General features: G+C 44.4%; 3 protein-coding genes across 10 annotated transcripts in view; 2 read left to right on the top strand and 1 right to left on the bottom strand.

Annotated features, from left to right (window-relative positions):
* The first annotated feature begins 1,313 nt into the window (after positions 1–1,313).
* Positions 1,314–12,514, top strand: sp1 (sp1 transcription factor). Of its 2 annotated transcripts, none has more exons than XM_020495314.2 (7): positions 1,314–1,440; positions 2,080–2,156; positions 3,039–4,130; positions 4,695–4,902; positions 7,344–7,485; positions 7,991–8,181; positions 10,033–12,514. In XM_020495314.2, exons 1-7 carry the CDS (start codon positions 1,434–1,436, stop codon positions 10,338–10,340), a joined length of 2,025 nt encoding a protein of 674 aa, XP_020350903.1. In that variant the 5' UTR covers positions 1,314–1,433; the 3' UTR covers positions 10,341–12,514. The 2 variants fall into 2 exon arrangements, with proteins under 2 accessions (XP_020350903.1, XP_020350911.1); XM_020495322.2 differs by having other exon boundaries at positions 1,422–1,529.
* Positions 12,515–12,751: 237 nt separating this feature from the next.
* LOC109899822 (cell division cycle-associated protein 7) lies at positions 12,752–16,066 on the bottom strand. Of its 3 annotated transcripts, none has more exons than XM_020495393.2 (9): positions 15,949–16,066; positions 15,725–15,847; positions 15,169–15,480; positions 14,958–15,050; positions 14,580–14,735; positions 14,211–14,354; positions 13,929–14,078; positions 13,377–13,513; positions 12,752–12,982 (listed from the first exon to the last, which is right to left on the bottom strand). In XM_020495393.2, the coding sequence occupies exons 1-9, from the start codon at positions 15,955–15,957 to the stop codon at positions 12,952–12,954; spliced, it is 1,155 nt and encodes a 384-aa protein (XP_020350982.1). In that variant the 5' UTR covers positions 15,958–16,066; the 3' UTR covers positions 12,752–12,951. The 3 variants fall into 3 exon arrangements, with proteins under 3 accessions (XP_020350982.1, XP_031679744.1, XP_020350991.1); XM_031823884.1 differs by having other exon boundaries at positions 15,736–15,847; XM_020495402.2 differs by having other exon boundaries at positions 15,736–16,060.
* An 807-nt stretch (positions 16,067–16,873) lies between these two features.
* LOC109880429 (anti-Muellerian hormone type-2 receptor) overlaps positions 16,874–23,545 on the top strand; it is a 19,383-nt gene continuing 12,711 nt past the window's right edge. Inside the window, exons 1-5 of one of the 5 annotated variants that reach the window (XM_031823652.1) lie at positions 16,874–17,029; positions 17,291–17,465; positions 19,460–19,651; positions 20,986–21,150; positions 21,590–21,679. In XM_031823652.1, the coding sequence (XP_031679512.1) occupies positions 17,441–17,465; positions 19,460–19,651; positions 20,986–21,150; positions 21,590–21,679 (472 nt within the window). In that variant the 5' untranslated portion in view covers positions 16,874–17,029; positions 17,291–17,440. Of the gene's footprint in view, positions 17,030–17,290; positions 17,466–19,459; positions 19,652–20,459; positions 21,151–21,589; positions 21,680–23,545 lie in introns of those variants that run through there. The other 4 variants (XM_031823577.1, XM_031823612.1, XM_031823697.1 and 1 more) reach the window with 4 other exon arrangements.

Below are 23,545 nucleotides of genomic sequence, written 5' to 3'. Positions count from 1 at the left end.
GCATTGAAGCTGTTCTGACTGGTGTTTGTGTTTTCATTATTTTGGCAGTTACCTGTATAATAACAACACTATTTTAAAGATCTTCAAACAAGATTGAAGTATATTCTACTTGGGACCATGATCTTTCAAACGGTAGTCATATTTGTATTTATTATTTCATATTAAAATCAATTCCCTACAGTAGGGTTAGGCATAGATGCAGATGGGCTGTGATGGGAGGACAGGTGTTCTGTTAATAAACTTGGGAGGTTGGTTCTACAAAGAAAACATATGGTCGTTAAAACCTATTTATAACCTAAATATTATTGTCAATATCCACTGTGAGGATGTCAAAAAAGGCTACTAAAAACAGCGTCTATGTGCTTCTGAATATCTACAAGATGGGCTTGGAGAACAGTTAGGGATGTACCACTGAGCGATGGATTGGGGGGTGGAGTGTGGACTGGAGGGAGTGATGGACTGGAGGGGGTGGTCCACTTCGGTAGGAGGGCGGAGGGTGTGTGGCTGTCCAGCATTGGCAACTCCACACTCCATCCTAAGGGGACTGAAATGTTTACCCCGGCCACATGTGTTCCACGGACACCCCCTCACACGTAAAAACCCTCCCACCCACGACAAATCTCCTCCCAGCGCTATCAAAACGAGTCCCTCCACATTGAAGGAGCCCTCCCCTTGCACGTTCCCAAGCCCACAATGTTCATCCAGGCAGGGAGTGGCCAGCGAAAAAGTTTAGCCCCATCTGTTGCTGAGCGATTTCTAAACCTCCCTCCTGTAATTTGCATTATGTTGTAAAGGATGTATGAAACATTGTATGATGTCTTTCGTTGTGAATGTGGCCTATTTTTGTTACTGTTGGGCTCGTCAACAACAATTTATTTAGGTCATGTTTGTCAATGGCGCCTTTTCCGCCAAAAAACACTCTAGTCAACGTAGCCGCTAAAAGGTACAACCTACCATTTGTTGACCCCACCCAAATACCCGCCCATGACCACATCCCCATTGGTCAGCTCTTCCCATTTTAGAATAACTACAACTCTTGTTAGGTAGCGGTTAGTGTCACTCATACATGGGGTGCACTTGATTCAAGTTGCACGGTGTGGCATGCAGGCACTTCGGGAACAAGATTACAGTCGTTCCACAGGTTAAAAAAAAAATTATAATAATAATTTAAGCGCAAATATACAAGCCGATGTAGCTCAGTTACTAAATCAAACTCACACTGCTCAACGTGGAAACCCCCCGGGAGGGAGGTCTAAGTTATGAAAGAAAACAGCATTTTCATTGGCCCACAACAACACAATTCGACATCTGATTGGATAAAAAAATAAATCTCCTCCTTTCTCCTTCGTAGCAGAATCAGCATGTTTGGTTGAAGAGCAAAAAGTTGATGTCAACCTGAAAGAAGCCCGAGAAACTCCTCCCGTCTCGAAATTATGAGTGGTAGGTGAACTTTTTTTTCTTCTCTCTTCTCCCCCCCTTTCAGAAGTAGCTACAGTAGTTTTGTAAAAGTCTATGAAGCTAACTAATAGGTAGGTGATTGTTTATGGAGTAGATAAAGCTAGGCAAATCTGAAATTACAAGGTCTCAAACTCTTCAGCTCTAAATTTGATAACCATTTATTGAATCTTAGCTAACGTTAACGAGCTAATGGTTAGCCAGTCACTTAGGATGAAAAGTCGTATGAGATAGATTAGCTAGCTTTGCTAACAACTAGTTACGGTTGGAAAACAATTTTCAACTCTTCGAATATCATGTCATTAGCTAGTCAGGCAGCTAACGTTAGTTAGCTCTTGTGGTTGTGTAATTAAGACTCCACTAATCGTTCCCACGCTACCAGCTAGCTATTTAGCTACTTTCTTTAGCCAGTTAGCAGCTGTTTTGCGGTTTTTTTGTTGTTGAAAAACTTACATAACTTAGTTTGCTAGTTCGTGGTATTAGCAGTGTTTTTTATTTTATCTAATGAAAGTATCATAGTCGTGTCAGCTGTAATATCCTAGCTTGGTTTTGGTTAACTGGCAACTAATATCAGGTAGTTAGCTACTGTTAGCAGCTAATCCATTTGCAACGTTACATTTACAGACCAACAGGATGAAATGGCCGCGATGGTGGAAAGCGGTGGAGGCTTCCTTCAAAAGCGAAACACAAATACCGGACAAGTATGCTTGCCAGTCAAATAACATTACACATTCCCAGATAACGTGCATTCAATGTATTCCTCTGATGTTTGCTAGAGACGTTACCCCCTTTCCTCCCCCCTCCTGACATGTAACGTTAACTAGCTAGAAAAGTAGCCAAGCATGATACATTTTTTATCTAGCTAGCTATGGATAAATGCGTAGCTTAACTGTGGTCAGTGGTGGGAATGGGTTTTGATCAGTGTTGTTGATTTCTCACAAGCACATGTCACCGGGGTGGGGATATAGGCAGTCGTAGAGGTGGATGATCCCACACGGGGAGTTCCTGCCAGCCCCGTAACAGCAACTCGCACAGCCCATTTTGGCTGGCGTCGGAGGGGGTGGCTTCGGCTGAGTGAGCTAGTTTATAGGGCAAGATAAAGGTGTGGGTGGGTTGGGGGAGGGGAAGTTTAGCCCGCCGCTGCTCTTTAAAACAAAAATGTGATCCCACCCATTTGCCACTGGCGCTCCCCCATTTCCTCTCCCTTGGCTTGCCCTCTCACTCATGCCTGCTGCAGCACATACGCTGGAATGCTGTGTGTACTGTCACATTTCACTGTAGGTGTGATGTTAAAACCATGGCAAATGTGACAAGAATTGTACATTATGTTAATTATTGTTTGTCTTTCACTGTGGTTTAATTTGTTTTAATTGAACTCTTTCAGACTAGATTTGGTTTCTCTTATGAACACCTTGAAAAGCAGATCACATTGTTACATCAAACAGAACCCCTTTGGTAAAGTCTTGTGATGCTGTATCTTATTGATTAGATCCCCATTAGCTGTTGCACATGTAGGAGCTACTCTTCCTGTGAACAATTTGTTGAGTTTTGTAAAAAAAAAAATAACTTTGTTTTTTTTGCAGGACTCCCAGCAGCCCTCTCCTTTAGCTCTGTTGGCAGCGACCTGTAGTAGAATCGACACCCCAGGCGAGAGTGACTCCGGCTCCGAACAACAGTTAGACCTAAGCCAAGCCCAGCTGACCCAGACAGCCAATGGGAGCTGGCAGATCATTCCTGTCAGTCTCGGTAGCTCCAGTGGTTCCAACACCATCACCACCGACTCCACTGGCATGGTCATGACCGCGGGCGACTCGGGGAAGAACAGGGGGCAACAGGTGTTGACGTCGGTCTCCAGTGGGCACCAGGGACAGCAGCAGTATGTGCTGTCCTCAGCTCCTTCTCTACAGGGCCAGCAGGTCCTCACCATGTCTGGGGGCCAGGTTGTGTCCATGCCCAACATCCATTACCAGGTGATCCCTCAGTTCCAGACGGTGGATGGCCAGCATCTACAGTTTGCCCAGGCAGGGGTGCAGCAGGACCCTAATGCAGCTGGGGCAGGACAGTTCCAGCTAGTCTCCTCGCCTAACGGGGGTCAGCAGCTGGTTAGAACAGGGAGTGGAGGAAATATCCTAACCATGCCCGCCGGGGTCCTACAGCAAGCCATCCCCCTACAGAACCTAGGTCTGGGTAACAGCGTCCTGCAGAACAACCAGGGCCAGTTCCAGTTGGCTAATATGCCTGGTCTCCTAAATGGCAATATCACCCTCCTTCCGGTCAATGCAGCTAGTGGGTCTGAAGGGGACGGAGGCTCTAACCAGCAGCTGATGCAGCAGGTAGTGTCAACCTCTGGCACGTACTACACCAACTCAACCACCACCACCACTCAGACAGGCACCTCGTATGGAGGCATGACACAGCAGACTCAGAGCACCAACGGCTTCCAGAATTCTGGTGGCGGGATCCCCATCCAGCCAGATAACAGAGATCAGCCGCATCAGATCCTCATTCAACCCCAGCAGCTCATCCAAGGAGGGACCTCCCTGCAGACAATCTCAGCTGGGGGACAGGTGTTCGCGACCCCAACGCTTACCCAGGATGCCCTGCAGAACCTGCAAATTCAGACCCTCCCCAACACCTCTCCCATCCTGCTGAGGACCGTCGGGCTCAACGGACAGGTGAGCTAGAAGGAGTTCTACTCAAGAGTTTTCGGAATGTATTTGTTCATTAGTGCTGGCGCCCTAGTTACAGGCTCTCTAGGTTATTATAAGATGATAACCAGTTCTCAGGTATAAACCCCTGGCCCTATAGCTTACATTTGTGATTTAGCACCTTTTCTCCCTTACTGTACCACCAACTAACTGAATGTTGCTCTGGCTGGAGTACCCCTGAAGTACCCCCTCTTGCAGTTTACCAGTAGGCCTATGGTCTCATGAGTCTTATCATAGTATTCCATGTGGATAGACTATGTACCCTGGTTGGGAACCACTGACTTAGACACTCCTGTCTTTCTCCTAATGATCCAATGTAACAATGATCTCTGTGCAGATGATGTATGATGTTTTAATTTCTGAATAGTTTGTGATGAAAGAAACCACTGATGCCAGAGAGAAAACAAAAGGGGAATGTAAACTCATCTCAGTCCAACAGAATGGAAAATATAACTTAAATGTGTCCGTTCCTAATCGATCAATACGGACTTCCTCGATCTGCTAATCAATTCCTCTACCTCATCCCTCCAGGTGAGCTGGCAGACCCTCCAGCTGCAGAGCCCAGCGGGGACCCAGATCACCCTGGCCCCCATGCAGGGTCTCTCTCAGCTGGGCCAGGCCCAGGGAGGTACCATGCAACTCCCTGGCCTGCACACCATCAACCTCAACACACTGCAGAACTCTGGTTTACAGATGCACCAGCTACAAGGAGTCCCCATCACCATCTCTAACACAGCTGGTACGTGTTCTGCTCAGGACTGAATTAACACTTATCCTATTGAATTAGTCTTTTACTAACAGCCCATAGAAACGCATTGAGTTGCGCATTCATGAATGAAACAAAGGACTGGTATAAATAAATGTTTTTAAGTGTCTGTACTATGTCTAGGAGATGTGAGAACGCTCAAGAAATTATATGCATATATGTGTGTGTGTGTATGTATACGTGTAACCCCTTATTTTTTTTGGGGGGGGGCACCAAATTACCTCCATACTTCTGTTTTGTATGAGTCCTTCAGACGAGTCTCGTGACACTTGTGTAGGTCGTAGTGCACGATGGAGAACGCCATCATGTTCGCAAGAGTCTCTTTCCATCGATTGGTCATAATAGTTTTCGAAGCCAACCCGTTCAGAAGGCCGACCTAGACGGATACGGTGGATTGAGACCCAGCCCATATCAACCCGTTCAGAAGGCCGACCTATACGGATACGGTGGATTGAGACCCAGCCCATATCAACCCGTTCAGAAGGCCGACCTATACGGATACGGTGGATTGAGACCCAGCCCATATCAACCTGTTCAGAAGGCCGACCTATACGGATACGGTGGATTGAGACCCAGCCCATATCAACCCGTTCAGAAGGCCGACCTATACGGATACGGTGGATTGAGACCCAGCCCATATCAACCTGTTCAGAAGGCCGACCTATACGGATACGGTGGATTGAGACCCAGCCCATATCAACCCGTTCAGAAGGCCGACCTAGACGGATACGGTGGATTGAGACCCAGCCCATATCAACCCGTTCAGAAGGCCGACCTAGACGGATACGGTGGATTGAGACCCAGCCCATACCAACCCGTTCAGAAGGCCGACCTAGACGGATACGGTGGATTGAGACCCAGCCCATATCAACCTGTTCAGAAGGCCGACCTAGACGGATACGGTGGATTGAGACCCAGCCCATATCAACCCGTTCAGAAGGCCGACCTATACGGATACGGTGGATTGAGACCCAGCCCATATCAACCCGTTCAGAAGGCCGACCTAGACGGATACGGTGGATTGAGACCCAGCCCATATCAACCCGTTCAAAAGGCCGACCTATACGGATACGGTGGATTGAGACCCAGCCCATATCAACCCGTTCAGAAGGCCGACCTATACGGATACGGTGGATTGAGACCCAGCCCATATCTTAAACTGACCGATTTTGCCGGAGTTTTTTTATATACATATTTTTTAATGTTACTTCGCTTGATGCACGGGTGGTCACAGTTGTAGACTTACCCATATCTGCACTTTAATTGTTGTAATCAGAAGGTTTTCATTCAGTCGGTTTTGAATTATTTGATGTCAACAAACAAATGTAGCTTGATGCCTGGAATGCGAAAGTAAGTGTTAAGTAAGCCAACTGGTTTGCCTTGTTCACGCTACATGGTGCTAGTATCTACATGGTGTGTGTTCAGAGTAACAGACGGGCATTGACTAAGCATTTCCTTTACTCCTCCGTGGGTCAGTGACAATTCGCTAGTGAGAGGTTTGTCTGGTCGGCTAGTGAGAGGTTTGTCTGGTCGGCTAGTGAGAGGTTTGTCTGGTCGGCTAGTGAGAGGTTTGTCTGGTCGGCTAGTGAGAGGTTTGTCTGGTCGGCTAGTGAGAGGTTTGTCTGGTCGGCTAGTGAGAGGTTTGTCTGGTCGGCTAGTGAGAGGTTTGTCTGGTCGGCTAGTGAGAGGTTTGTCTGGTCGGCTAGTGAGAGGTTTGTCTGGTCGGCTAGTGAGAGGTTTGTCTGGTCGGCTAGTGAGAGGTTTGTCTGGTCGGCTAGTGAGAGGTTTGTCTGGTCAGGCAGTCGGTTGGAGTAGATGGGGGGGTGTAACCACCCCACCCACCCTGTCAGTGTCTTATCCGGGCCCCCACAGACAGACAAACGTTATGTGGGCGTGTCCAAGTTTGCCCTGTTCCTACCAGCATTTACATTTTATGGCTTGGCTATAGTTTTTCTATCCTGAAATTAGACATGAAATTCAACATGGATTTCCCCAATGCCTCAACCTGACCATACTGGTTGGACTTGTAATTTTAATTTAGGTAGGTAGGATAATAAGATGTTTAAACTGGTTTAGTCTCCACAGTACAATGACAGAATAATGAATCACATGCTATTGTATTTGGTCTGTTGACTGTCATGAGGTTCTCTTTTTATGCTAAGCAGTTCTCTTTATGCTAAGCAGTTTTCTGCACCCGCTAGGACATCTACTAAACTGTGTACGTGACCAATAAATGTTGATTTTACTTGCAGGTGATTTTGTATCTGTAATGCCCAATGGCTCTAGATACACACCTAAAACAATTGATTCGTCGCAGTAAGCTTTCATGGACGGGAAGGCCAATGATGTTTGTAAACACTGAATATACTGTATGTTTATTGTAACGGCTGAAGTTCCTGTTTATTCCTCCACAGGAGACCAGGGTTTGCAGGCAGGGGGAGACAGTCTGGATGACGGCACAGTCATGGAGGAGGGAGACACGTCCCCTCAGCCTCAGAACCGCCGGACACGCAGGGAAGCCTGCACCTGTCCCTTCTGCAAGGACGGAGAGGCGAGGTACATAACATCTGAGTCTGTCAACATCTGAGTCTGTCAACACTATTGCATTATCGGGGAAATGCCAAGAGCTGGGTCAAATGTTGGTTTTTATCACCTGAAAGCCTTTCTCTTGATTTTACGATGATGTAGCCAGGAACCAGGTTGGTTATGTGGTTTATAACCAGGTTTCAGGAAGAACCACTGACACTATTGCTTATGACTCGTATGCACATACTTCTGTCTTGATCCTATTGGTCCTAACGTAACAATGACCTCTGCAGATTAGATTTTAATTTAGGAGTAATCCTGATGAATAAAAAAATGCTGATGCCAGAGAGAGGGGGGAAAAATATCAAATAATAACAATGCAAGCTAATCGGAGAGACCGGTTGGGAAGTATATTTGAGCAACATGATATGCGAAGACTGGGGGCAATATTTCTAAAACTGCAGAAAAAGGTGGGTGGCACACATCTAATAGCCTAGCAGCAAAATGACTGTCAATTCCCCCTTTTCCTGTTCAGAGATCCCAATAAGAAGAAACAGCATATCTGTCACATGCCAGGTTGTGGGAAGGTGTACGGTAAGACATCTCACCTGAGAGCTCACCTTCGCTGGCACACTGGAGAACGACCCTTCGTCTGCGGCTGGTCCTTCTGTGGGAAGAAATTCACTCGCTCAGACGAACTGCAACGCCACAAGAGGACACACACAGGTGAGACGGCCAAGCCGATTTTAAATGACATCTTTATTGACAAGTTATAACAGAGACGATGGTTGGTTGTTTTAGCGACAAAACCGACGTGCGCAACTATGGAGCAAAACAGACTGGGTCGGCAACATGTAAACTATATATTTAATCTCCAATGTTTATTGAAAACATAAATCAAGTTGCACATTGAGCACTTTTCTCTCTAATACTTTGTTAGTTGTTGGCTAGCTAGCTAATGTTAGCTGTGACGTCCATCAGAACGCCTCATAACAAGACATGGTATCGAGAACAAGGTCAGACTAGCTCAAATCGGTCACTTAGGATTCCCCATATGTCAGTTTCTTGTCATTGTTGCTCGCTATCTGACCGTCCAGAATCACAACACATGGCCTTCTGCCCCATTTGAAGAGCCCGCATCATTTTCGTGACGTTGTCAGCTAACCCGGCTATGGAAGTTGTCAAGTTAGCTCTCCCCGTACCCAGCCTCAACACACAAACAGAGCTGGAGGTGGTGTTGTGGATGTCCCCGTACCCAGCCTCATCACACAAACAGAGCTGGAGGTGGTGTTGTGGATGTCCCCGTACCCAGCCTCACCACACAAACAGAGCTGGAGGTGGTGTTGTGGATGTCCCCGTACCCAGCCTCACCACACAAACCGAGCTGGAGGTGGTGTTGTGGATGTCCCCGTACCCAGCCTCACCACACAAGACTGGTTTGGATATATCCCTGACCAATATGGCTTTCATTTTCACCCCATTCTGAGACAGAGTTTGAAAAAGCCCCTCTAGTCATTTTAAAGCTGCAATATGTCACTTTTGTGCACCAATTTCACAGAGTGGCGAGTTGTAGATCGGCCTAGAGTGGCGAGTTGTAGATCGGCCTAGAGCGGCGAGTTGTAGATCGGCCTAGAGCGGCGAGTTGTAGATCGGCCTAGAGCGGCGAGTTGTAGATCGGCCTAGAGCGGCGAGTTGTAGATCGGCCTAGAGCGGCGAGTTGTAGATCGGCCTAGAGCGGCGAGTTGTAGATCGGCCTAGAGCGGCGAGTTGTAGATCGGCCTAGAGCGGCGAGTTGTAGATCGGCCTAGAGCGGCGAGTTGTAGATCGGCCTAGAGCGGCGAGTTGTAGATCGGCCTAGAGCGGCGAGTTGTAGATCGGCCTAGAGCGGCGAGTTGTAGATCGGCCTAGAGCGGCGAGTTGTAGATCGGCCTAGAGCGGCGAGTTGTAGATCGGCCTAGAGCGGCGAGTTGTAGATCGGCCTAGAGCGGCGAGTTGTAGATCGGCGCCATTTCTATGCCTCCTGTTTTTGTATCTTTACTTTAGGTTTTGTACACCAGCTTCAAACAGCTGAAAAATATATTTTTAGTCATGGAAAATATTTTTCGGAGACATTTAGCTCAACTGATTCTCTACATTATACTTGTTAGTTTTTTTGTCACACAAACTGAAATTAGGCTAATAATGGAGTGATATCTGCATAGTGCATCTCTATGGTTGTTGCCTGTCACTGCTGACCTTGTGATGACTGGACGAGGAACAACTCTGGGGCCCTAGTTACAACCTCTGACTAGGTTGTTATATGGTGATAACCAGGTCTCGGGAATAACCTTTGACCCTATTGCGTAATGATTTACAGTTTCAGTCATTTACAGACACTTCTGTCTTTCTCCTATTGGTCCCAATATAACACTGACCTCTGTGCAGATTAGTTTATTTAAAAAAAAAAAATTTTTTTACATTTCTGAATAATCATGATGAAAGAAACCACTGATGACATTTGTTCTGTTTTTGAAGGAGACATTTCTCCAGGTTAAAAGAATAATCACTACTAACCTGTAACCTCTTCATGCCATCTAGGTGAGAAGAAGTTCACGTGTACGGAGTGTCCAAAGCGCTTCATGCGCAGCGACCACCTCTCCAAACACCTCAAGACCCACCTCAACAAGAAAGGAACCACCGGTGGCGCTGTGACCTCCGATAACTCCGCCCCTCAGTCGGGTGGAGGCGTAGCCACAGATGGCGGGGCCGGGGGTGTGGTCAATGACCAACACGCCCTCATTGCCATGGAGACACTGTCACCCGAGGGCATCGCCCGATTGGCCAGCAGCGGCATCAACGTGATGCAGGTGGCTGACCTGCACTCCATCAACAGTAATGGATATTGATTACTGATTGGTTGATTGGATGTGGGGATCAGGACGGTAGTGGAGCAGCGGACATTGATCTATAAGGGCTATATGTGTCTAGATTATATACAGTAAGGGCTAATAATAGGAAGGGAGGGGAAAGCTCTGTTTAGATATTTTTGAGAGCTGAGACAGGATCCAGGGAGTCCCTTCAGATACACTGCTATGGCGTATTTCCATGACCTTACCCATTTCATTGGCTGTGAGTCGGGTGGAGAGCAGTCTGGATGTTAGTTACCTAGATGTGATCGATAATGGAAGGGATTGAATGGTACTACTACAGTGGTTGTCCTAGTAACACATTCACAAAGGCACCTTCTCTGGAACACAATACAAAATCCATCACTTCCAATCTCTATTTGTACATAACGCAGAAACGCACTACTGCTACTCAGAGTCCCCTCCACCATGGCTAGGAGCCACCCCCTCTCTCAGGTCTCTTCTTGTCCAACCCCCCTCTGTCTGGGTATCGTACAGTATACACCAGGGATAACTTCTGTCCTAGCTGGTTGAGTGGGTTGGGCCTTCGCCTGGTCTCTCACACCTTCTCTTGTCTAGCCCGGTATCACCATTGGTTCTTTCTCATTGGAGGCCAGTGTGGATGGGGGAGGGGCTCATCGTTATTTGGTCACTAGTGACTTCTGGGGCCTGTTCAGGAGGATGTAACGTTAAACAACATTCAGATGGTATAGAAAAAGGGAATCGGCTCTTGTTTTTTTCTATTTGTATCTGCAGCGTTTGGCACGTTTTCATGTCCCTGAATCCAGCCCAGACCCAGGAGCATTAATCAGCAGGGAGGGGGACACACACACAATCACCTACATGGGGTCCTGGTCAAAAGTAGTGTACTAAAACAGGGACACAAATCTAAAATCGTCATGCAATATCTCCTTGCTTTTTGCCTTTTTATATGATGCTTATATAGGTACACATTCAAGCCATCATGCTTTGATACGTTTATCATAGCAAAGAAAAAGAACATTTGGGATAAGTCTTTTTGTATGTACATATGTTTTCCTTTTCTCTTTCGTGTAAAGCTACAGAAATTCTTAGCATAGGAAGGATCAACTGAACTTTATATGAGAGATTGCCTTTCTGTTGTGAGTCTCTCATACACAATCAATCTTAAACGTCTATTCTAAACTTTTATATAAATGTAGATTTTGTTTAAACTATTTCAAAAAGTGTTCTGTCTATAGAATGAACTATGTATGTATTCAATACAGTCCAGTCCCAGTACATATGATTTATTTCTCTGGTATATTTGTCAATTTGCTTCATACTCAAATTCTTTCTCTGATGCATTTGGATATCAAATTCTTCCTTGACTACTTTAACCCTGTTTTGTTTTTTTAAGTCTTATTTCCAAATAATGCAAAAATAATAAATTTCAGCTAAAACCAAAAATCCATATTCTGTTTTAAGAGAACTGTGGAATGGAAGGTTTCGTCATCAGTTCTAGCCAGTCAATATAACCTGGCTCTGGACCTGGTATTACAGCTTAGGTTTCTGTATTAGGGTGCAAAAGACCGGCAACATTCCTAGGTTAATGAAATCTTGTTAGGTATTCCTGCTTACGCAATCCCTTTTCCAGGAATTTCACTTTTCTGGAAAACCACATTTTATACAACCGTACTTCAGTAACAGCATTGGCCTGCATGTTTTGGAAGTACTGATTTATTACATAAGAACAGCATCATTAGGTTGTCTCAAACAGAAAGCCAGGGTCGATCAAACGTCAAGATCGACCTCGTCACTATTTTAATCCAGTCAGTTTCAGCAGTGTGGTCAGTCACAGATGTATTACAGAAGACTGACTAGCTGGGGTTCTAAATGTGAATCAAATGGCGCCCTATTCCCTATGTAGTACTATGGGACCTGGTCAATAGTAGTGCACTAAAGGGAGTAGGGTGCCATTTTGGATATACATTTGAAGAGGGTTAAGTACTTAACTCCCTATTGACTTGATGTCCACTTCGAGCTGTGGGAAATGGATTTGAATGAATTGTTTCAGTATTTGATTTGTACTCCTGTCCTTGCAATTTAGTTTTCAGACAAGTGCCCTTAATGTTTATATTTCATTTAAAAAAAGGGAGGTTTTTTTGTTATTACTACAAATGCCAACAGCTGGATTAAAAATTACGAATACAAAATGTGTGATCTGTTCTTTTAGATTTATGATCCTCTTGAGTTGGTCGAGCATGGCACTTGCAACGGCAGGATTGTGGGTTTGATGCCCTCTGGGGCCAACCATGCACATGTGACTAAATTGCTTTGGATAAGTGTCTGCTAAATGGCATATTCTTTAAATCTGACGTGTCCGCCCCGTTAGCATCTGAGTTGACTGGTGTTGTGACAAGTCCTTAGTAAAGTGAACGACTAAAATCAGACACCGTCAAATCATTTATTTGAAAAAAATCTGATTAAAATCATCAACATTCATATCAAAAACAGCAGTAGGAACCATGTTAGAACTATAGAACATAAACCTCATCTGGATAGGTGCCAAACTTCTGTATTCCCAGACCAGTGATTTGCAACTGCTCCCCCTGGTGGTCAGATAAGGACATTGAGGCTCCCATTCAGATCCTCAGTCCTCATTTGTCAGTTTACTGTGAAGACTAAAAAAAAAATACAATGTCATAATTGCAATTTGAGGGAAGAAAAACTCTTGCTATTCAAAACTACAAGTGGCTGTGCCCTAAAGTAGAGTATAACAGGATGAATTTCAGGGGCCATATGTATGAAACTGATCCTAGATCAGCACTCGGAGGCTAGATGCACATGGCCCGACCTGAGGTAAGAGTGGACAGAAGCCCTGGTATTTTTTTTAAACAATTTCTTATTTACAATGACAGCCTGACGCTGGGCCAATTTTACACTGCCCTATGGGACTTCCGATCATGGCCGGTTGTGATACAGCCCGGGATCAAACCCCGGGTCTGTAGTGACGCCTCATGCTGTGCCACACAGGATCCTGAGCCAGAGAGAGTAAGGGTTCGGGGTAGAGCTGACCTGCTGAGGTAAGAGTGGACATCAGAGAAGCCTTGGAACTGAGCCAGAGGGAACAGGATTCCAGTTGGGCAGCGTCCGTCTCTGGCACGGCAGAAACTGCAGTTACATATGCCTCGACACGGTGGACACCGCCAGTCCTGCAGCAGGGGACAACAAGAATAGTTACATGAAAAATAAATACATTCTACCTCCTAGAGAGTGTCCGAATGACTCATATACCCAATGCACCTGCAATAGGCTCTTGACAGAGTTCTTGCAATCAGCTAGGCTCTAAAGGTCATGGTATTAACATGTGGATAGTTAATGTAGCCATGAACGCTGTAGGCTACTACCCACTGAACTACTTTCTACGAGCAGGGAGACTAAAGACTTAAAAAATATTGATGAATCATTAGTGCTTTTTTTTTTTTCAGCTGAACCAAGCCAGGTCACATCAGGCGTTAACTGTGCTGGCCTGGTTATGCAACTGTGAGAAAATAAAATATCAGAGCCAGCACAGTAAGATTTTGGTTGACATGAAAAGGGTATAAAGACAAGTGATGGAGTTCCTACCGGGTCGAGCAGGGCTTTCCTGACGTCCTCTCCGTATCGGTTCCTCAGACACGGGCCACAGAACTGTCCCACTATACCACGACACTCCTCACTACGGCAACAAGTTTTGGTGTCGGTAGTCTTTTGGCGACACTGGTGACACGTTGAGCCCTGAGAATCAAACAGACGTCAAATCAACAAGAGACCACAAAAATACATTTTTTATGCAAATTGGTCAACAAAATTGTATTGTATCGTGCGCACAAGACAATACCCCTTCGACTTTGGTGAGACCTAACTTACTGTGGCTCTGTTGTACACCTTCTCTGTCGTGTGGTCTGCCACCAGCAGTAGCACATCCTCAGTGATCTCCTCCACAGGTCTTATGTTGTGAGGTTTGGCCTGTTTGGGACGCGGAGCACGCCTCTGCCTCGGATCACCACGTACCTGGAACAGAGAGTGGACCGCTCGTTGATAAATCTATTACCAGAACAAATCTCTATACATCACAAGCTACATTTCATACTATGTGAATCTAGAGGTTATTGTACCATACTGGGGACACAAAGCTGAACTTAACCAAGAAATACTGAGCTAGCTTGGTTACGGCATCCACCCTCGGTGCAGCACAGTTTGGGTTGGTATGATCGCGTCAAAAGGGTATTTGTTAACCTCCAATAGTTCCTCCTCCAGACTGAGCTCCAGCGCTCTCTCCTCCTGGGGGGCCTCCAAACTCTCAGCCCCCCCCATGGAGCGGGTCCGTCTCTGGGAGGATCTGTTAGGGCTCGTCCTGGACTTCCCTACTGCGCCCTTGGAGCGGGGCGCTCGCTGCAGGGGAAATAGGAAGAGATCAAGGAGCAATGAAGCTGCACTAGCCAATAGAAAAGCTGAAGAAACCTGCGCTGGCCAATAGAAAAGGTGTTGAAAGTTGAACAGCATCTATCCCACCCAATCTCCCTCACTCCACTGCATTCAATGCATATGCTCTAGAGACTTGAATATATTGAACATGCCTATCCATGGTAAGCAAGAAACATGGAATCAACTCACAGAGCCTTTCTCCTTTTTAAGATTGCCTTCTTTGTGACTCTTCAGCAGGGCAGCTCCTGGCATCTTATGCAGGTCTGCTATCAACTGAGCCAACTGCAGGAGACGGAGTTAAAACAAGGAATACACAGCATTAGTTGTACAGATAAACGTGACGTTATTTGATTGTCACCTCTCAGGAGTGTGTGGTAATTTTACCAAAAGGCACGTTTACCATAGCTTTGTTAGCCTTGATGTTCTGGGCCCTCTTGGCCAGAAAAGATCCAGACTGTGCTAGATCAGCCTCAGAATCAGAACCTGACGGTTGTTTAACAGGCTGTGTTGCTTCGGTCACCAGCTTCTCTTCAACTTCAAATCTGACTGTTCCCTTCTCAGCCTCCATCTTCCTCTCCTCTTCTTCACTGGAGTGAGGAGTTGGTGTGGCTAGTTTACGGGGGCGCAGTACCACCCGTAATGTGAAGCGATGGGGTACAGGCTGTTTTATGGGGCTGCCGTTGAGATCCATTGGATTGCCACTGTCTGAACTCTGGTGGAAAGACGGGGTATATATATATATATATATATATATAGAACCACTGAATGAGAACAAGGTCCATACAAATCTGATTCCCTCCAAACAGTACATTTTGAAATAAGGCCTATTATTAAAGTAACTCGCTGAGGGTATAAATTAGGATTTCACAAGACCCGATTAAATAGCATAAACTCATTGACTGGATAATTTGTAAACAGGTGCAAAATAAATGCACAGAATTACACTTATAGCAAACCTTGTTCTCACATAGATCACTTTCACAGTCGGAAAACCCATAGAACGTTCTGTCATTTTCCGAATCCTCTGTGAAAATCTCGGCGAGTTTATTGGAGAGCAAAGATAATCCCAAAACACCAGTCTAGAAGAAGTGGAACAGAAAACGGTTCAAAAGATCGACCAGTTCAGTTAAACATTGTAACTAGAATCCATTTAGAGCAAAAGAAGACGAAACTAAGTTACTTTGTCCATTTTGTCAATTGCGTTTGATTTCTTGTCAAAGGCGGCACTGAGAATCTTGGCTGTGTAGCCTATTGATCAGCCTAGCAAGGTAGCCTATCCAATTATTCAAATGAATCTTAATCAGGGTCGTGTTTATTAGGCACCAAACGGAAGAAAACGAACTGAAACAGAGAGGAACTACCTAGCATCCAATAAAAATACGTTAATGTTTGTTTTCCGTTGCTTGCTTTAATGAACATGACCCAATATTCATTCCACATATTAAAATCACTGGGAACGCGGATATATCCGACGTCCGAGCGTTCCGAACAACTGGGAACTCGGGGAGAAAAAACGAGCTCCGAGACCGTATTTAGTTTATGTCAGGGACCATAAACTAAATATCGTTCCTTTAACATATCATATTGATGATGATTTGGAATGGGACAATTTTACTCTAACCTACTTATTTTCAACAGTACAGTCAAAAATATATTTATAACTAACCCAAGATAGTTAATCTGTGTCGTTTTCAGTGGGAGAAAATGAAGCATTGTGGGCAGAACAAGCAAGGAAGTGGGCAGAGCCAAGCACGAGCTAGCGAGATCCTATTGGCACGTTGTAACATTTATTTGCATATTTCCGTTAGGGAACGCCTTCTCTGTGAAGTGCGCGTGTGCAGAATCTCATTTAGACCTTGTACTCCTTCTGAACAGCGCCCTTTTTTTTATTAAAAAAAAGAATAAATTGTCAAAGAGTCAAATCTGTAAAATAATCTGTAAAACTGTGTTCGTAACAGATTTCGTAACAGAAAAATGTATTGAGATCAGATGTTTCATCAATGAGAAAATTTGAAGAATGTCGGCCCAGTTTCAGCCAGTTCCATCCTCTCCCACTACCCGCGACTGGACTTCCTCTCACCACCATATTTGGGGGGTGAGAAAACGTTCTAAACGGATGCTTCGACTTTATAGCTCCTGTGACGTATCTGAGTTACCCCTTCTGTCTGTGGTACGGTTGACAGAGATGAGGTAAGGGGGACAGGGGATGTCTATGAGGGGGCATACAGGAGGAGAGAAGGAAACGTGCCACATCGATAAAGGTACTTACACTAACAAATTAAATACATTTATGTCAAACTATTTAAGATTGTGTGTAATTAGATACAATGAAATGTAACATAGTAGATCGCACATACTTGTTATTTTAATAACTGTTTTAATAACCTAAAGTTACTTTAAGAAGAAAAAATCCTGGCTATAGGCTATTAATTGCAGACAAGTTGCTGCTATGCATTTGTTATTGAACAATTTAGTGTTTGTGTCCTCCTTATCAGCCAGTGTGTGCGTGTCTGTGTGTGCAGGTCACAGGTGTGTGATAGTGAAGGGGGGCTGGACTGCGTGGGAAACTCAGCTTCCATTCCCATCCCAGCTCACAGACATCAGACCTAGCTTACAGTCAGCTCACAGACATCAGACCTAGCCTACAGCCAGCTCACAGAGAGACAGAACAAATGTGGTTGTATTTAGTCATCTTTGGTAAGTTATGTTTTTATCAAATTTAATGACTGTGCTAATAATTTGAAGTTGACATGGAATTTGGGATACTTGACATTTTTATACATAATTCAATATCATTGCAGAATTATTGATGTGACTATCAGTTGCCATTCACTGTTTGAATGTTTTCTATCTGAAGGCCTTGAAGTGTGTATGGTTTTGAAGCACCAAGAATACTGTTTCCGTTGTGTACTTTGTGTATCACCAAAGACCTTAAAGTTTAGCCTACATACCTTTGCAGAAAGGAAAACGGATGAGAATATTTTGAAAGCAATTCTTATGGGAAAATTCTGAGGAAGTTTCTCAGTTTTTATATAATTGTATACCTAGGTCTGTGTAACCGGTGTGAAATGGCTTGCTAGTTAGCGGGGTGAGCACTAATAGGGTTTCAATCGGTGACGTCACTCGCGCTGAGACTTAAAGTAGTTGTTTCCCTTGCTCGGCAAGGGCGGTGGTTTTTATGGAGCGATGTGTAACGATGCTTTGTGGGAGGCAGCTGTTGATGTGTGCAGAGGGTCCCTGGTTCGAGCCCAGGTAGGGACGAGGAGAGGGACGGAAGCTAAACTGTTACACCTATTCCTGAATTTCAGTTTTTCCCTGATTTAACATCATTGAATCATTCTATTCTGTTTCGTTTCGTTCTGTTCTATTCTAGTCGAGTGAAATAATATTGTAAGTGTTTCTATCTTAGTTAAATTATTACACACTGAGTGTACAAAACATTAGGAACACCTTCCTAATATTGAGTTGCATGCCCTTTTGCCTTAAGAACAGCCTCAATTCATCGGGGAATGGGCTCTACAAGGTGTCCAAAGCGTTCTACAGGGATGCTGGCCCATGTTGACTCCAATGCCTCCCACAGTTGTGTCAAGTCATATACCCACCACTGCGACCTGTATGCTCTCATTGGCTGGCCCTCACTACATTCCTTCGCCATACCCACTGGCTCCAGGTCATCTATAAGTCTTTGCTAGGTAAAGCCCCGCCTTATCTCAGCTCACTGGTCACCATAGCAACACCCACCCGTAGCACGCTCTCCAGCAGGTATAATGCACTGGTCATCCCCAAAGCCAACACCTTTGGCCACCTTTCCTTCTAGTTCTCTGCTGCCAATGACTGGAATGAATTGCAAAAATCTCAGAAGCTGGAGTCTTATATTGCCCTATCTAACTTTAAGCATCAGCTGTCTGAGCAGCTTACCAATCACTGTACCTGTACACAGCCCATCTGTAAATAGCACACCCGACTACCTCATCCCCATATTATTACTTACCCTCTTGCTCTTTTGCACCCCAGTATCTCTACTTGCACATCATCGTCTGCACATCTATCACTCCAGTATTAATGCTAAATTGTCATTATTATTTTTTTTACCTCTATGGCCTATTTATTGCCTATCTCCCTACTCTTCTACATTTGCACACACTGTACATAGATTTTCTTTTCTTTTGTGTTATTGACTGTACTTTTGTTTATGTGTAACTCTGTGTTGTTGTCTTTGTCACACTGTTTTGCTTTATCTTGGCCAGGTCGCAGTTGTAAATGAGAACTTGTTCTCAACTGGCCTACCTGGTTAAATAAAGGTGAAATAAAATAAATATATAAAAGTTAGCTGGATGTCCCTTGGGTGGTGAACCGTTCTTGATACACACAGGAAACTGTTGAGGGAAAAACCCAGCAGCGTTGCAGTTCTTGGCACCTACTACCATACCCCGTTCAAAGGCACTTAAATATTTTGTCTTGTCCATTCACCCTCTGAATGGCATACATACCCAATCCATTTCTCAAGGCTTAAAAGTCCTTCTTTAACCTGTCTCCTCCCCTTCATCTACACTGATTGAAGTGGATTTAACAAGTGACATCAATAAGGGATCATAACTTTCACCTGGATTCACCTGGTCAGTCGATGTCATGGAAAGAGCAGATGTTCCTAATGTTTTGTAAACTCGGCGCATCTTCCCTTTCTCGTACAGGATGTCTGTCACTGTGTGTTCCTGCTCCAGCGGTGGAGCAGGGAAGGAGTTGTGTGTTCCTGACCAGTTCCCGTAACTCCAGGAATATGGAGGAGGGTCGCGTTAACGGTACAATCCAGTACTGTGCCCACACTAACTGCTGTGTCGGCTTCTTTCGTATTATCGATGGCCAGCCAGTGGCAGAACTACAAGGTGATATTTATTTAGATTCTTTTTATATAAAGAAAAATGATTAACAAATATCAACTAACAAAAGAGGAATAGTCACATGCAAACAAGCATACATAACTATTTACATGGCCAGGAATCCTAAACAAACAAATTATATTCATTAATAATACAACATGTTTAAATTCCCTTTTTGGTTTTTCATTTTAGTTAAAGTAGTGCCATATTGTTTCAATTCATTTATAAAATGAAAAAAGTTAGGTTTTGAATTAGACCATTTGCATAGCTACAAAGTGTCAGTAATTGCATGGAGTGGGAAACTATTTTTTTGGGGTGAAAACGGGCCGATTTGCGAGTGCTAATCAATCAACCAACTATCACGAACGTTAGCTATCATAGCTAAATTACCTGGGAAATGAATCAGCCACACATTCCACCCAGCGACCAACAATGGTGCTCACAGACGTATTCAACTAACCTTAATGCACCCAGGATATATCAGGAGTTGATCAGGAGTCAATATGTTTGAATGCACCCAGGATATATCAGGAGTTGATCAGGAGTCGATCAGGAGTCAATATGTTTGAATGCACCCAGGATATATCAGGAGTTGATCAGGAGTCCATATGTTTGAATGCACCCAGGATATATCAGGAGTTGATCAGGAGTCAATATGTTTGAATGCACCCAGGATATATCAGGAGTTGATCAGGAGTCAATATGTTTGAATGCACCCAGGATATATCAGGAGTCGATCAGGAGTCAATATGTTTGAATGTACCCAGGATATATCAGGAGTTGATCAGGAGTCAATATGTTTGACTCTTTGTAGTTGCAGATCTACAACCAAAGAAAGAAATCCTTGTGACTCTACGAAGTGTCATCAACGACAGGGCAAAATATAGCCAAGATGGCGTGTGATGTGATGATGCGTCTAGGCCTTCCTCTGTCCCAACTTCCAGGACAAACCTATGAAGGTGCCGCAAGCATGGCTGGACGATTGCAGGGGGGTGCAAGACATTTTAAGGAAAGAACAACCCGCTGGCTATGTATTGTCACTGTGGTCCACACTGAGTGAACTTAGTTACGCAGGCTGCCTGTTGACTCCATGGCTACGGCCTTGTGACAGATGTCCACAGACCCTTCATACACCAGACACAATTAGACCAGATACCAGATTTAAATTAAAGGCACACTGTGAAATTTCAACAGCATTTTTTCTGCCTCTTTGCTTGATAATCTGAGGAATGGGGCAGGCGAAATGTAAACCTCTCTCATTCATAAACAGTCCAAAATAAATCCAAATAGCCTAAAATAGGCGTTTGTGTACACCTCTGTTAATCTGTCATTCTCTGTAGGTTGCAAAATGGTAGTCGGTGGCTGCCTAGATCCTACCTGCTTTACATCAACCACCCATTTAGACTACATCAGATGTGAGTGCAGCTCAAACCTCTGTAATGGCAACATCACGTGGAACGCAGAAGAGAAGCAACCTCAACTCAAACACTCATCTCACTCTACAGGTATGGATACTTTTTTGTTTACTCGTGATTTAAAAAAATATATATAAACGCCTAATAGTGTTAATGTGTGTTTGTGATTGCATCATATTAATTTCCTTTCTCGTCTGCCCATTCAACCTTGTGAGATCACTCCCTTTCCACTCCTCTTTTCTGTGTTCTGTTGTTTAACCTTGGAACCAAAGCCCAGCGTGTGAAGTCCCCGTCCCTTTCACTCCCTGTTCCTCTCTCCCCGTCTCCTCACTCCCTGTTCCTCACAGCCTGCACCCACGCAGTCACACAAACATCTACCCTGCTGCATAAAGACATAGCAAGGTGTCGTCCATATACCGTATGCATGTATCACAATGGCGCCATGTACCGTCGGCATTACGAATGCAGATTTGACCTACTGCACATTTAAAAGCATGTACTTCATTCTGTTACTGTACTGTGTCTGCAGACATGGTCACAGCCATTGTGGTTGTCCTTGGGATGTTACTGTGTACCCTAGTGGTGGCAGTTAAATGCAGACATCGCTTCAGAGGTTACGGTAAGTTTATGTTTACACAAATATTAATTTGGTAACCTTCTCCAACATAATTTATCCCCTTTGATTTCAGCTTATTCTACATACACTGAACGCAATTATAAATGCAACATGTCAAGTGTTGATCCTATGCTTCATGATTTGAAATAAAAAGGTTTCTCTTGAATGTTGTGCCCAAAATGAGTTTACATCTCTGTTAGTAAGCGTTTCTCTTTTTCCAAGATGATACATCCACCTGACTGGTGTGGAATATCAAGAAGCTGATTAAAACAACATGATCGTTACACAGGTGCATCTTTTTTTCTGAGGACAATAAAAGGCCACTCTAAAATGTGCAGTTGTGTCACACAACACAGTGCTACAAATGTCTCAAGTTTTGAGGGAGCAGTGCCATTGGCTGACTGCAGGAATGTCCACCAGAGCAGTTTTGAGGGAGCGTGCAGTTGACATGCTGACTGCAGGAATGTCCACCAGAGCAGTTGCCAGAGAATTTAATGTTCAATTCTCTACCGTTTTAGAGATTTTGGCAGTACGTCCAACCGGCCTCACAACTGCAGACCGTGTGTAACCATGCCAACCACAGGGCCACCACATCCTGCGGGTGTAGCCTGTGGGATTGTCTGAGACCAGCCTCCCGGACAGCTGATGAAACTGTGGGTTTGCACAACCAAAGAATTTATACACAAACTGTCAGAAACGGTCTCAGGGAAGCTCATCAAGATCCTCGTCATCCTCACCAGGGTCTTAACCTGACTGTAGTTCGGCATCGTAAACCGACTTCAGTGGGCAAATGCTCACCTTAGATGGCCACTCTCGCACATTAGTGAAGTGTGCTCTTAACGGATGAATCCTGGTTTCAACTGTACCGGGCAGATGGCAGACAGTGTGTTTGGCGTCTTGTGGGTTTGTTGATGTCAACGTTGTCAACGTTGTGATTAGAGTTTCCCATGGTGGGTGGTAAGGGCAGGTATAAGCTACGGACAATGAACACAATTGCATTTAATCGATGGCAATTTTAATGCACAGAGATACTGTGATGAGATCCTGAGGCTCATTGTCTTGCCATTCATCCTCCGTCATCACCTCATGTTTCAGCATGATAATGCACGGTCCCATGTCGCAAGGATCTGTACACCATTCCTGGAAGCTGAAAATATCCCAGTTTTTCCATGGCCTGCATACTCACTAGACATAACACCCATTGAGCATGTTTGGGAAGCTCTGGATCGAGCTCCCAAACAAGCTTTGGATCGACATGTTCTAGTTCCCGCCAATATCCAGCAACTTCTCACAGCCATTGAAGAGGAGTGGGACAACATTCCACAGGCCACAATCAACAGCCTGATAAACTCTATGTGAAGGAGATGTGTTGTGCTGCATGAGGCAAATGGTGGTCACACCAGATACTGGTTTTCTGATCCATCCTTTTTTTTAAAAGGTATCTGTGACCAACAGATGCATATCTGGATTCCCAGTCATGTGAAATCCATAGATTACGGCCTAATGAATTTATTTCAATTGACCGATTTCCTTATATGAACTGTATCTCAGTAAAATCTTTGAAATTGTTGCTTTTTATTTTGTGTTCAGTGTATTCTATAACATTTTAGTCATTTTCATCATAATAGTTTAAATATATCCCTGGTATTTCCCATAAGTATATTAAATATATATTTGTTGTAGACTGCCACTAGAGTTTGATAAAACGCTCTTGTGGGTTGGGATTATCAAGAGTTAATGATATGTGGGATTTGGCCGAAATTACATTCACATGACTATTATGAATCATTCCATTAACCTACTAGCTAGATCCTCTCTCTCTCTCTCTCTCTCTCTCTCTCCTCTCTCTCTCTACCTCTCTCTCTCTCT

Source organism: Oncorhynchus kisutch, linkage group LG1 (genome assembly GCF_002021735.2).
Source record: "Oncorhynchus kisutch isolate 150728-3 linkage group LG1, Okis_V2, whole genome shotgun sequence".
Lineage (NCBI taxonomy): Eukaryota > Metazoa > Chordata > Actinopteri > Salmoniformes > Salmonidae > Oncorhynchus > Oncorhynchus kisutch.
This window is presented reverse-complemented; position numbering and strand designations above follow the sequence as displayed.